The 12,717-nt window shown below is 37.7% G+C and overlaps 1 protein-coding gene across 1 annotated transcript; it reads left to right on the top strand.

The window, feature by feature from the left end:
• Window positions 1-1,425: 1,425 nt before the first annotated feature.
• On the top strand, window positions 1,426-12,127 carry LOC121138077 (ankyrin repeat domain-containing protein 7-like). The gene is made up of 6 exons (XM_040740891.1): window positions 1,426-1,823; window positions 5,596-5,710; window positions 5,849-6,022; window positions 7,911-8,017; window positions 8,547-8,684; window positions 11,990-12,127. Exons 1-6 carry the CDS (start codon window positions 1,582-1,584, stop codon window positions 12,051-12,053), a joined length of 840 nt encoding a protein of 279 aa, XP_040596825.1. The 5' UTR covers window positions 1,426-1,581; the 3' UTR covers window positions 12,054-12,127.
• Window positions 12,128-12,717: the final 590 nt, after the last annotated feature.

A 12,717-nucleotide genomic window follows, 5' to 3' on the forward strand; every position in this document is an offset into this window, starting at 1 on the left:
AACAGCCCAGAGAACTACCTCACAGTCAAGCAGCATTTGAATGCAAGAGAGGAAAGCTTTCATGAAATCAATGCACATCAGCTACGTATGTCAGCATTTAATGAGTATGTTAAGTGGAGTTTTGGGAGAATATCTTATGCAATAGTCAGCATTCAGAAACGTTTAGCTGGGATAAGATGTCAGTCTTCAATTTGTGTCAAGTACTAACGCTTATTTTTCTCAAGTCACCTTGGCCAGAGGTAGCTAGGAATTCTTTGTAAACAGATGAGTCAAGAGGAAGGGGTAAATATTCCAATACTGATCAGTCCATTTCTGTTTGTTTTGGAGACACATCATCTTTAAACTGTTTGCCAGTAATTCATTAAAAGTGATTTTTTAAAAAATTTTTACTTTTTGGTTTTTCAAGACAGGGTTTCTCTGTGGCTTTGGAGACTGTCCTGGAACTAGCTCTTGTAGACCAGGCTGGTCTCGAACTCACAGAGATCTGCCTGCCTCTGCCTCCTGAGTGCTAGGATTAAAGGCTTGTACTACTACCGCCCAGCATGATACTGTTTTTATTTCATATAGTCTACTTGAGGAAGATGGTAAAATGTTTATTGTTGTTTTAATAAGATGCAAGCAATTGTGTAGGTTATTAGACTTATAGAATTTCTCTGTTTTCCTTCTCAAACAATTAGGAAACAAGTCATTAACCAAGGAGCATTGGAGTGATAAGTTTTGAAACAGTGGGGATAAAGAGATGACAGTTGGGACAGGGAAATAGTTAAGTGCTGCTGGACAGAGTGACAGTCTACTTAACATGTAATAGTCTACTTGTAATGTTCTTGAACTGAAAAACTGACAGCATGATGATGGGTTTTTCCCTTTAGCCATATTCAAAGTCTTGAAAGAGACAAAAAGAGTTTAGACTTTACTAGGGTTTTGGTTTAGGCACACCAGCAATAAAGGCACACTTACTGAAGACATTCCCATGATCTTGATTTTAATACATGGCTATGAAATTCAGTCTAGTTAAACAAAACAGGAAGGACAAAGTGAAAGGTGGCCTAGATCAGGAAAAAGCGTTAGGCTTAATGGGCCTTAGATGTGGTGAACTTAATTGTCACTTTTGTGGCTACATGAAGTAAGATGGATCGTGAAAGGCATATTCACCATGTGTGTTTAATAGTGAGACCATCCAGGGATGGTGGTTTTGTTTAAGACAAACTGTGTCCATGCAAAGTGTAGTTATCACTGGCAGAGATCCAGCCCCTCTATCCTATAATCTCACTTGACATGAGTAGAGTCTGTTAAATCTACCCTTGATGGAAAATAGACTATTTCTCTCCTCATAAGTGAAAAATCTGGTCAGTTAGTTGAACTGGATCACAATCAAGACTGAGGGTGCGCAGTGGAATTCCTGAGCAGTTTCTAGGTAACCAAAATCTGCTTTGGTCCCCGGATGTAACCAGTGAATGGTTTTCACACACCTCCGGACTTGGTCAGGTTGAGAGGCCGCGTTGAGGTGATTGGGGCAGAGGACCAGGGTTGTTGAGTAGGAGTCCCAGGAACATCTCAGAGGAGATTAAAGGCCTTATCACCATGAAGAAGCTCTCCAACTTCTGGGGAAAGCGCAAGATGGATAAGTTCCACAGCCATTCCTCTGATCTGCCCATGAACATGGCCGGTACCACCTCCAGCCTGTCCACAGGTAGGGGACATCACCGTGAAGAGAAGCACACAAAGAAACTTCACAAAGCTGCTTCAGATGGCAACGTGGAGAAGTTGAAGGTGTACCTTGAACACAAGAAGCATGATGTGAACGGGCAGGACAAAAAAAACAGGTGACCGGAGAGCATTGGGAAGGGAGGGTTGGGGTGGAAGGGTTGGGGCGGCTGTGTGTTCAAACCATAAAGAAAGCATGTCAGGGCTGCCTGAGACTGGATGTCATTGTGGGCTTTCTTGAGTAGAGGCACTGTCTTTTGCACAGGGCCAAGGCTGAGCTTTTTGCATCTTAGGTTTCTTCCTTGTCAGTGTTTGCCTGGGTGTTGACCGTGGCTCCTTTCCCTTCAGTTCCCTTCTGTACGCTGTTATTTCTCTTCCTTTTTCTGCTTTGCTTTTTGGTATGCGTTGTATCCAACAATCTAACACTTTATTTTACTAATATGAAAACAAAAAGAGAGAGGAGAGGCAATCACCAAGAACAAAATTACTAAGACTTTAAGCCTGGGAATACCAAAGAAAGCAACATAGTTTCTGTTAAAAAGAAACTTGATAACAAGTCCTTAGGTAGACAATGATTGTTTTCCTTCTTCTGTGTTACACATTCATCTTTTTCAAACATTATTTTTTAACCTGTTTTCTTTTTATTTAAATTAGAGACAAGCTTGCTTCATATTTCAATTCCAGCTCCATCTTACTCCCCTTCTCCCCCGCTCCCCCAACACCCTCCCAATCCCCACCCAACCCCAACTCCACTCTCCAGGCAGGATGAGGCCCTTCATGGGGGACCTCCAAAGTCTGTCATATCATCTCAGAGCAGGAGCTAGGCCCTAGCCCACGTGTCCAGGCTGAGAGAGCATCTCTCCATGTGGAATGGGCTTCTAAAGTCCATTGGATGCCAGGGTAAATACTGATCTATTGCTGGAGTCCCCAGTGAATGCTGAAAGGGATCTCCTGAGGGGAGTGGGAGCATGGTGGAGGGGTTCTAGGAAGCTGGGAGAAAGAGAGCGGTCAAAGAAGAGAGGACAGGAGGACATGGGGGAGTAAAAATTATTTTTTATTTGTAATTGTACCTGTTTGAGTTCGTGTCCTTGCTGAGGGGAGAAGAGGGCACTGGACCTGGAATTACAGACAGTTGTGTGCTGCCTGATGTGGGCGCTGAGAGCTGAACTCAGGTCCTCTGCAAGACCAGTAAGTGAGCTTAATGGTTGAGCCGTCTCTCCGGCACCAGTGTGCTAATGTTCTTTAGCACTCATTTGACTTAGCTTTGAAATGATTTTTTTCAACAAACATATGCTTCTAATATATATAAGCATATATGAAACCAGGCAGTGTGTGCTATCAGTGATAAAGTAAATAAGCATGCTAAATTACCCAATAAGCACATTCAATATTACTGAACGAATCTCTGAAAGTTCCTAGTAGCCCTGGGTTGTTTGAATGACACATGCTTGGCACAGGTTCATGTATTTGTCTGTAACTAAAATAACAGAAATAATAACAACTGTACAAACAAACAAACAAACAAAAAACCCAACAACCTGGTTTTGTAGACAGTAAGCAGTGAAACATCTAATGTTTGGACAGAAACATCAAGTTCCTTGACTCTGAACTCTTAAAATTTACATATACATGCCCACACACATGTATGTTTCTTCAAGGAGTTATCATAGACAGGATTAAAAGTGTTTATTTCTCTATGTTCTAGTTGAAGGCTAGATAAACCTTTTATTTAAAGAAGTTCATTTTGAGCTAAATTATAGATTTTTACCAAGAAGTTAGCAATATCATAAAGGCACTAAATCATAGTCACTGGATGTTTGCTTCATAAGGAGGGAATAACAGGAAAGATAGTATGGGGGATTATTTTATCCAGATTATACCGTTTAAATAATTTATCTCACAAAAATATTTCTATGATTGCAAAGTATCTGTTCCATTTATTCAGACTTCATTCAGATTTTTTCTTTAAAAATTAAGTTTTACTTTTACTCATTGTATTTAATACTCCTTCACAACTGATTTTTAGTGACTTTTTAAATTATCTCTTGATATCTGTCTACACACAGATTTTTTTATCAATTCTCTCCTAGTATTCTCCCTTCTTCCTCCCACCAAACACAAAGGTTTTCTGTTAATCATGAATGATCTGGTTCCCTTCTATGATGTAAATCTGTGTGTGTGTGGGTGCATGCCTTTAATTACACCACTCAGGAGGCAGAGGCAGAAGGATCCCTGTGAGTTTGAAGGACATCCTGGTCTACAAAGCAAGTTCTAGGACATACTGGGCTGTTAAACAGAGAAACCCTGTCTCAAACAAAGAAAAACAAACCAAGCAAATCCATTCTACTGTTTAATCTGACACTCCTCTTCCTGACTGCTCTTTTCAAGTCTTCCCTCGAAAGTAATTTCTTTTCCTGCTCCTGTAGGTTAGCATTGGTCTGTTTAGGTAGATAAGAGGCAGGAACATGATGTCTGAGATCTCCTGTTTGGAATATGGGCTACCAGCATACGGGAATATTATAAAATTATGTAAAACAAGAAAATAATGATATAATCATATAACCATGAAAGCTCCTTAGAAGGCTGTCTATATCAAAGCAATAGTACAAACTGTAAACAAAGCTAATGAGTATTCTGTTATAATTCATGAACCCGTATTTTTTAAGAAGCAAAAATTAGTATAATAACATAAATGTACACATTAGTGAGTCATTAGGTTCTTAACCATGTTTTTTTTTTAGATGGAAATTTCAGTTCTACTGAATGGGCAAAGAAATACACAGAAAAGGGGGAGATGCCTTTGACATTGCCATTTCTGTTACTTATAGACGTTTCTTAAGTTTTGGAGAGCAATCTTTTTATTTCACTTTTTAAATGTTCTATTTTTTATTTAAATTAGAAACAAACATGCTTTACATGACAATCTGAGTTCCCTCTCCCTCCCCTACTCCCCTGCCCCCTACTACCCCCAATCCCATTCCCTTTCTGCTCCCTGGGAGTGTGAGGCCTACCATGGGGGATCTTCAAAGTCTGAGATACCATTTGTGTCAGGGCCTTGGCCCTCCCCTGTGTGTCTAGGCTGGGAGGGTATCCCTCTATGTGTAATGGGCTCCTAAAGTCCATTCTTTTGCTAGGAATAAATACTGACCTACTACCAGAGGCCCCATAGATTGCTGAGGCCTCCTCACTGACACCCACTTTCAGGGCATCTGGATCAGTCCTATGCTGGTTTCCCAGCTATCAGTCTGGCGTCCATGAGTTCTCTCTAGCTCAGGTCAGCTGTTTCTGTGGGTTTCACAATCCCAGTATTAACCCTTTTGCTCATCTATCCTCCCTCTCTGCAACTGGATTCCAGGAGTTCAGTTAGCTGTGGGTCTGCTTCTGCTTCCATCAGCTACTGGATGAAGGCTCTAGGATAGCATGTAAGGTAGTCATCAATCTCTTTTTTGGGGAAGGGCATTTAAGGTAGCCTCTCCACTATTGCTTATATTTTTAGTTGGTGTCATCCTTGTAGATCTCTGGAAATTTCCCTAGTATCAGATTTCTCTTTAAACCTATGTGGCTCCCTCTTATGGTATCTCTTATCTTGCTTTGGAGAGCAATCTTAATTGTATTAGGGTTATCACATTTTATCATTTATCTGAAATTAAATTGGGAAAAAACCCTTAAATTTGTTAGAACAAAATTTTCCTTAAAGTGGCATTTGATTTTCAAGACATTTGCTTAGCCTTTTAAATTAATGAAAATCAATTATAATTAGTATAATTTTTCATTAAATACAAACCAACACATAAAACAAATATCTTAATATTTGGTTTTACTTGTTGATGGGTATAATAAATAGCTAACTGAGATATACCTCTAACTTGATGTTTTATTGTACCAATATAGAACACCTTTGCATTTGGCCTGTGCTAATGGATATGCAGATATTGTGTGTCTCTTATTTGAGCATCAATGCAAAATTAATGTCCAGGATGGTAAAAACAAGACCCCATTGATGAAGGTGCGTTCCATTATTATTCTCTTTAAGTGGAATGTGTTTGAGTACTTATCCTAGTTAAAGTTTATTGATTTTCATGCTTTAAGCTGTACCATTAAACTTAGGAAATTGGTGATTCATTTATTGTTGTTCCATTGATAGGCAGTAGAGTGTCAACAGGAGAATTGTGCCACTGTTCTTCTACAGAATGGTGCAGACCCAAATTTAGTGGACTTTTACGGTAATACTGCCCTCCACTATGCTGCTTGTGGTAAAAATATCTCAATAGCCAACAAATTGCTCGAATACAAAGCCAACCTTGAAGCTAAAAATAAGGTAAGCTTCTATTAAAGAAAACATGGATTCATGCCTCAGAGCTATCACAGGAGAGGACTGTAAATTGAGAGGAAGTAATGCCTGTTTCTCAAACACCCAGGAAAACAGAGCCCAGCCTTCTACAGCAGGCCTGAGTTACTGCTTCCAGCTTCTACAGCACAAATTTCAGGTGTCATGGTCAGTCCTGAGAAGACAGAATGCTGAGCTCAGTGAAACCCAATGACATGTCACATCTGAACCCTAAAACTGTAATCTTGATTGGAATTCCATTTTGGATTGGATTTTCCTTCTTTGTAGTGTTTCTAGTGGCTCTTTTGGGAAATCTCATTTTATTGATCAACATCCCTTCTGAGGGTAGCTTGTACCAGCCCGTGGACACCTTCCAGCCTGTGCTGACAGCTACAGACATAGGACTCTGTGCAGCAATTGCCCCCAAATTTTGGCCATGTTTTGGTCAGGGCTTATTCCATGGCCTTTGATGCCTGCCTAGCCCAGGTATTGCTCTCCCACACCCTGCAGTGGATGGAATCTGATAATCTACTGACAATGGCTTTTGAATGTTATGTTGACATCTGTTATCCTCTGAGGCACACCTCTTTCCTTACACCTTCAGTTCTGGGTCACATTATAGCGTTAATGGTAATTCAAGCAATTGTGCTCATAGGTATGTTGTTTCCAATTCTAATAAAAAGACTGCATCTTTTTCATAACCCCCCCAAACTACTGAACAACATATTTATTTCGGCTACGTCATGTAACAGAAATTTATCTTTTTAATATAGAAGATGAATTTGCTAAACTGAATTGAGAGACAAACAGGTTATCAAAATCTGATAAAAGTTTTCTTTCCTTTAAAGTTCTTGCATTTCACTGTAGACCTTCATCCTGACATGACAAGAAATATATCCATCAGTGATAATTCCCCAAATGGCCATACGAGATAAGAGTGTTTGAGTTCTTCACAAATTACTGTTAATATAAATAATAAACACCATCTTTTAAAGTTCTTATTTCACAGTATTAGTAATAGAGCTGAACTAAAGATTGCTTAAAGTAATTCTCTTCTTATTCCTCCTCCTTCTTCTTCTTCTTCTTCTCCTCTTTCTTCTCCTCCTCATTCTCCTCCTCCTCTTCCTCCTCATCCTCCTCCTTCTTCTTCTTCTTCTTCTTCTTCTTCTTCTTCTTCTTCTTCTTCTTCTTCTTCTTCTTCTTCTTCTTCTTCTTCTTCTTCTTCTTCTTCTTCTTCTTCTTCTGCTTCTTCTTCTTCTTCTTCTTCTTCTTCTTCTTCTTCTTCTTCTTCTTCTTCTTCTTCTTCTTCTTCTTCGTTTTCTTCGAGACAGGGTTTCTCTGTATGGTTTTGGAGGCTGTCCTAGAACTTGCTCTGTAGACCAGGCTGGCCTCGAACTCACAGAGACCCGCCTGCCTCTTCCTCCTGAGTGCTGGGATTAAAGGCGTGTGCCACCAACGCCCAGCTCTAATTCTTCTTTTGAAGTGTAGTGATAACTAAAAAAATTTTTTAAAGCAACTTGTCACTTCATTTTGCTGACACTTTGTGTATATGATATATGATAGCCTTGGAAATCAATTATATCTAATTTATGTACATTTGAGCTAATCATATAGAAAACTTACTTTAAATGATAAGTATTCATGTCTTGATCAATTTATACCTTTGCTTTGAATTAAGCCTAGAATAAAATCTGGCTTTTAAAAACTTGGTATCCCATCCTTAATTCAAAGTCAGATTTTTGTTAGATATTAAAATACTTCAAAAATTAGAGTTATATAGTCAGGAATTTCTTATGAGCATACTTTAAAAATTGTAGTTAAACTTAAAAGGCACAGAAGTAAAACTGTTTAAGTAATTATTCTGAAACAATTTTTACAGGATGGCTACACTCCACTTTTACTTGCCATTGCTGAAAACAATGAAAATATGGTAAAATTCCTTGTGGAGAAAGGAGCAGATGTTAATGCATCAGATAACAAACACAGGTACAGGTCAAATAAGTAAAGCTAAATGAGATGCCACATAATTGTAATTGCTTAACGAGACCATGTAGCACACATAGTTATAAATATTTCTTTGTGTGATGTTTTAATTGTATGGTATGATTTGGGACAAATTACCTATACTTCTCAAATGCTCCTTTTTCAATCTATAAATCAAACTGCTTAATCATATGGGTAGCTTTAAGTTATTATCATCATTTATGATAACTTTGAAATCTTACATAGGAGCCAGTGTTGTAATTGACTGTAGATGGGATATAGGGTGCCCAACAGTCCCTCCCATGGAATTTTGAGATGTCTTGAAAGCAGGAGGCTTCAAGGAGGCAGAGACCGAAAACCAGTGAATTAGTGTTTCCTGGGGACTGTGTTTAGGTGCCATTCTATGATCTGTGACTGCTGTTCAGTTTAGAACAGACCAACACAACATTTCCCATTCCCTTCTTGACTCCCTAAGAGTAGAGACCTTAAGTTTGAATGGTAAGTTGAGAAAACTAAATTTGTCTTGCTCCAGAACAGCCATTATGATTGCTGTCATTGCTGAACCAACAAGTTCTGTAAAACTGCTTTGTCAACGAGCTACGGACTTATCTCACAAAGATATTTATGGACTTACAGTTGAGGACTATGCTTCTTTTAATGCCCTTACTACGTAAGTGATCTTTATGCTTTTAATGTAAAGTAGGATCTTGAGGTCTGTAGAATGAACCCCCTAAACACAGTTTTATAGTCTAATAAACAGGGAAAATCACATATAAACTCTGCAATTATGTGCCTAGAGATCCTTCATTTCCTCCATTTATAGAATCAATATAAGATTTCTGTGTTTAATGAGTGACAGTTGGAGCTACAGTGGCATGGGAATGTGAAATATGCCAGAATAGGGTTTCTCTTAATCATTAATAAAATATATAATTAGTACAGCTGAAGAACAGGTGGTGAATGTACTCATTTCCTTTCATTATGTCTGTGTTTTCTGAGGAATGTATGTTATGAATATTTATCATTATCATTATGCTACATGACTTGAATCTGATGTCTCAGAACTCTGAAGTACATTCTCATGACACTTACAAGACAAAGGATTTACATATGTAAACATGCATTCTGATTTCTAATAGTCAATGAGATAATACGGTTCAATACACTGAGATTTAGTTTATAGCTAATGAAGTGAAATACTTCTTCAGCTATAAGTAATATATACTATTTAAAATATTATTTAGAGGAAAATTCAAATTATACATGTTTTTTTCTTCCTCTTCTTGGTCTCTTCTTTCTCTCCCTCTCCTCTAATTTTCTATGTTCTTTCTTCTCTCTCTCTCTCTCTCTCTCTCTCTCTCTCTCTCTCTCTCTCTGCTTCTTTATCTTCTCTCTGTTTCTTTTTGTTTGTCTTTCTATGTTGCTCAGGCCAATCTCAAACTCTCTATGTAGTTTGAGTTTCTGATTCCAATTGCACATCCTCCCTAGTTGTAGGCTATAGGTTTGTTCTGTCTCCTTTCACCTAGTATTTTTGTGTGTGCTTATCATGTGTGTGTGCATGTGTGTGTAAGTGAATGTATGTGTGTTGGTGCATATGTACATGTAAGGAGGTGAGAAGCAAAATCTTCACATAGGGTCTTTCATTGGCCTGGTGCTAACCAGTTAGGCTAGACTGGCTGGCCAAGAAGGCTACTATGTTTCCCTTCTTATTTGGATTCTAGGGATTGACCTCAGGTCCTCTTACTTGTAAGGCAAACACTTTCTGAGTTACCTACCCAGACCTTTGTTTACATTTTAATAACATTTTTTGAATCACTGTGGAGAACAATCAGGTGTTAAATTTTTATTTTAATTAAAAGACTTTAAAAACATTTCATTGATTCTTTATGGTTTATGGCATAAACAATTGATATTTGCTTAGTGTTTATTTTGTGTTGGGTATTTATTGGCACATATTGAATTTATATAGTGTTGAGTTTGATAAAGCTACTTCTCTCATATACCTTGATTAAATTTTTCCCCTTACCATTCCTTTCCTTTAGTCCTCTCTCTCTCTCCACTCCTGATTATCTCTTCCAGTCTTCCACTCTGTCTTCTGTCTTACATTTTATACACACACACCATTTTATGTATTACTAAAGAATTCTTGAACCAACAAATGAATGGAAACACTATTACCTTTTTGTATGTGATTTATTTTACTATAATTTTCAATCACACCCATTTTATAGTAGGTGACATAAAGTAGATGACAAATAAAGTTCCTAGTCAAACAGGATAAAAAGTTGAGCTAGAGAAGACCCAATTATTAAGATTAGAGATGGAAAGGGAGAGATTATTAACCAACAGTGGTATTCAGTGTATTACTAAGGCACACTTACAAATTTTGTGGTTTATAAATTGAAAAATATAAAAGAAATAAATGCTTGTGGACCTACTAAATTCAAACCAAGAAGCTATAAACAACCTAAATGTACCTATAACCTACAATGATACTACAGTTTCTCTTCTGACAAAATCCCAAATGCAGATGAATCTGCCACTCAGTTCTACTAGACTTGTAAAGAAGAACTAACACCAATGCTTCTCAGTTATTCCATACATCAGATAGGGAAGGCATCTTGGCAGAAACCATCCACAAAGGAAATACTTCACTATACCAAACCAGACAAGAATACAACAGATGACAACTCTATGGGCCAGACTGGATATGTTGGAACATGCCTTTAGTCCTTGCACTTGGTAGGCAGAGGCAGGTTGATCGCTATGAGTTTGAGGCCAATCTGGTCAGAGTGAGTTCTACTTCAGACAAGGCTACATGGTAAGGCCTTGTGTCAAAGAAAGAAACAAAAACCATTGTAGGCCAATCTCCCCAATGAACATGGACGTAAAACTTCTCAATCAAATACTTGTAAATCAAATTCAACTATACATGATAAGGATCATGTTATTGTGATTTTTACTGCTGGAGTAACATACTTTAACAGGTAGATACTGTGTTTCATCACTCCCTTGTTCTATGACAGACACATTAAGAATGGAAATACAGGCATTTTTTTTAAAACAGTAAGTGAAATTGGACCTGGGGATACAGCTCAGTGGCAGTTTGCCTTGCAAGACTCTTAGCTGGATTTGGGGAACATGGGCAAACAAAACAGAGTGGCACTGTCTCACATGATTGAATAGTATTTAGTTATTTGTTTTACAATTAACTTGAACTCTTTTCAATTCATTGAAATGTTGGAAACATGGACTTACTAGTGAATGATTCGGTTCCTATCTGGCGTGATGCAAATGTTGATATATTTCAGTCTGTGACTAGTGTCTTCACTTCATTCATTTTCTGTTAAACCTAAGGGCTATGAGCTGGATTTTGTTTTCTTCAGAGTCATATGTAAAACCTTAATCCCAATTTGCTTATGTGAATGTATAAATACTGGTGATAAGGCCTTTAAATGGGTAATTGTGACAAAATAAATCCAGTATAATAGGCCCTCATCCAATCTAATGGGAGACTAAGACACAAATAGAAATTCAAAGGAAGGTTTTACACAAAGTGACAGTTGATGTGAAGTCTCACCAAGAGGACAGGCAGCCACAAGGCAAGGGGAGACCCTCAGTAGGAACCAACACTCCAATCTTGACCTTCTAGCCTATAACTGAGAAAGAAAACAAAACAAAACCTCCTGTTTAAGCCACATGGCTGGTGCTTTGTTGTGGCAGTTGTAGCAAATGATCACCCCAACAATGAATGATTCACACCCATCTTTTTATTTCTACTTTATGGGTCACCTTGAAAAAATCATATTTGTGATAGGGGTGGCAGATGGTGAGAACACATGAAATTAAATGGTGTCTGTTAACAGAGGTGACTTGAGAGAGACATTGAAGGGAATAAAAGCTGGAGGGGATTGAGTTTGATAAAAATAATTGAGTATAAATTTTGTAATTTATGTGTAATTTCTTTATGGATAGGTTTCATCAGAAAGGTGACAATAATGGAAACAAGAAGAACATGCAATCAATGCTTACTGGCTAAGCAGCTCTTCCTGTTACTTTATATTTGCTTTCAAGAAATTTACTCTTCAGAGTAATAAAAACTATGGAATTAAAGTTTTCCTCTGTTTTGAAAAAATCATTTTGAAGACTTTCTTGATTAAAATTTCCTGATGGTATGTGTACTGAAAATTAAAATATATGCTGAATGATTGAAAACTTTTCTATGGTCTCTGGAAATGTTATAAAAGGCAAACTTGTTGCATTTATACAGAGACTTTAAGTACCACAAAATGTTAAGTTTATTAAACAAATATTTTGGATAAATATCATTGGCAATTAATATGATAAAATCATGACATAAAATTAAAAATTAAGGAACACTTGAGGAGCTGAATTTACTAGTATGTAAATATGATTTTGGTATTCATTTTCAAAAGCATATGTAGACATTTAAGCCTGTAACTTACACACGTACCCGAACACGCACACACACACACACGCACACACACCAGATTTATGTCAGCCTGACTCCTTAATACAACCTTCACAATTATTCTAGGCCTACTAGGGAAAGTGCTTATTAAAATGATGGCTTCTCTCTTGAGTGGAAATCAATTTATACCCAATTTTCCCTTTGCTCTTCCTATTTACATAGCTCATCAGTTTTAGTTCTTGTGCGTTTAAAGCAAAACACCTGACTGGCG

This window comes from Mesocricetus auratus, unplaced genomic scaffold, assembly GCF_017639785.1.
Source record: "Mesocricetus auratus isolate SY011 unplaced genomic scaffold, BCM_Maur_2.0 contig_6628_pilon_obj, whole genome shotgun sequence".
Taxonomy (NCBI): domain Eukaryota; kingdom Metazoa; phylum Chordata; class Mammalia; order Rodentia; family Cricetidae; genus Mesocricetus; species Mesocricetus auratus.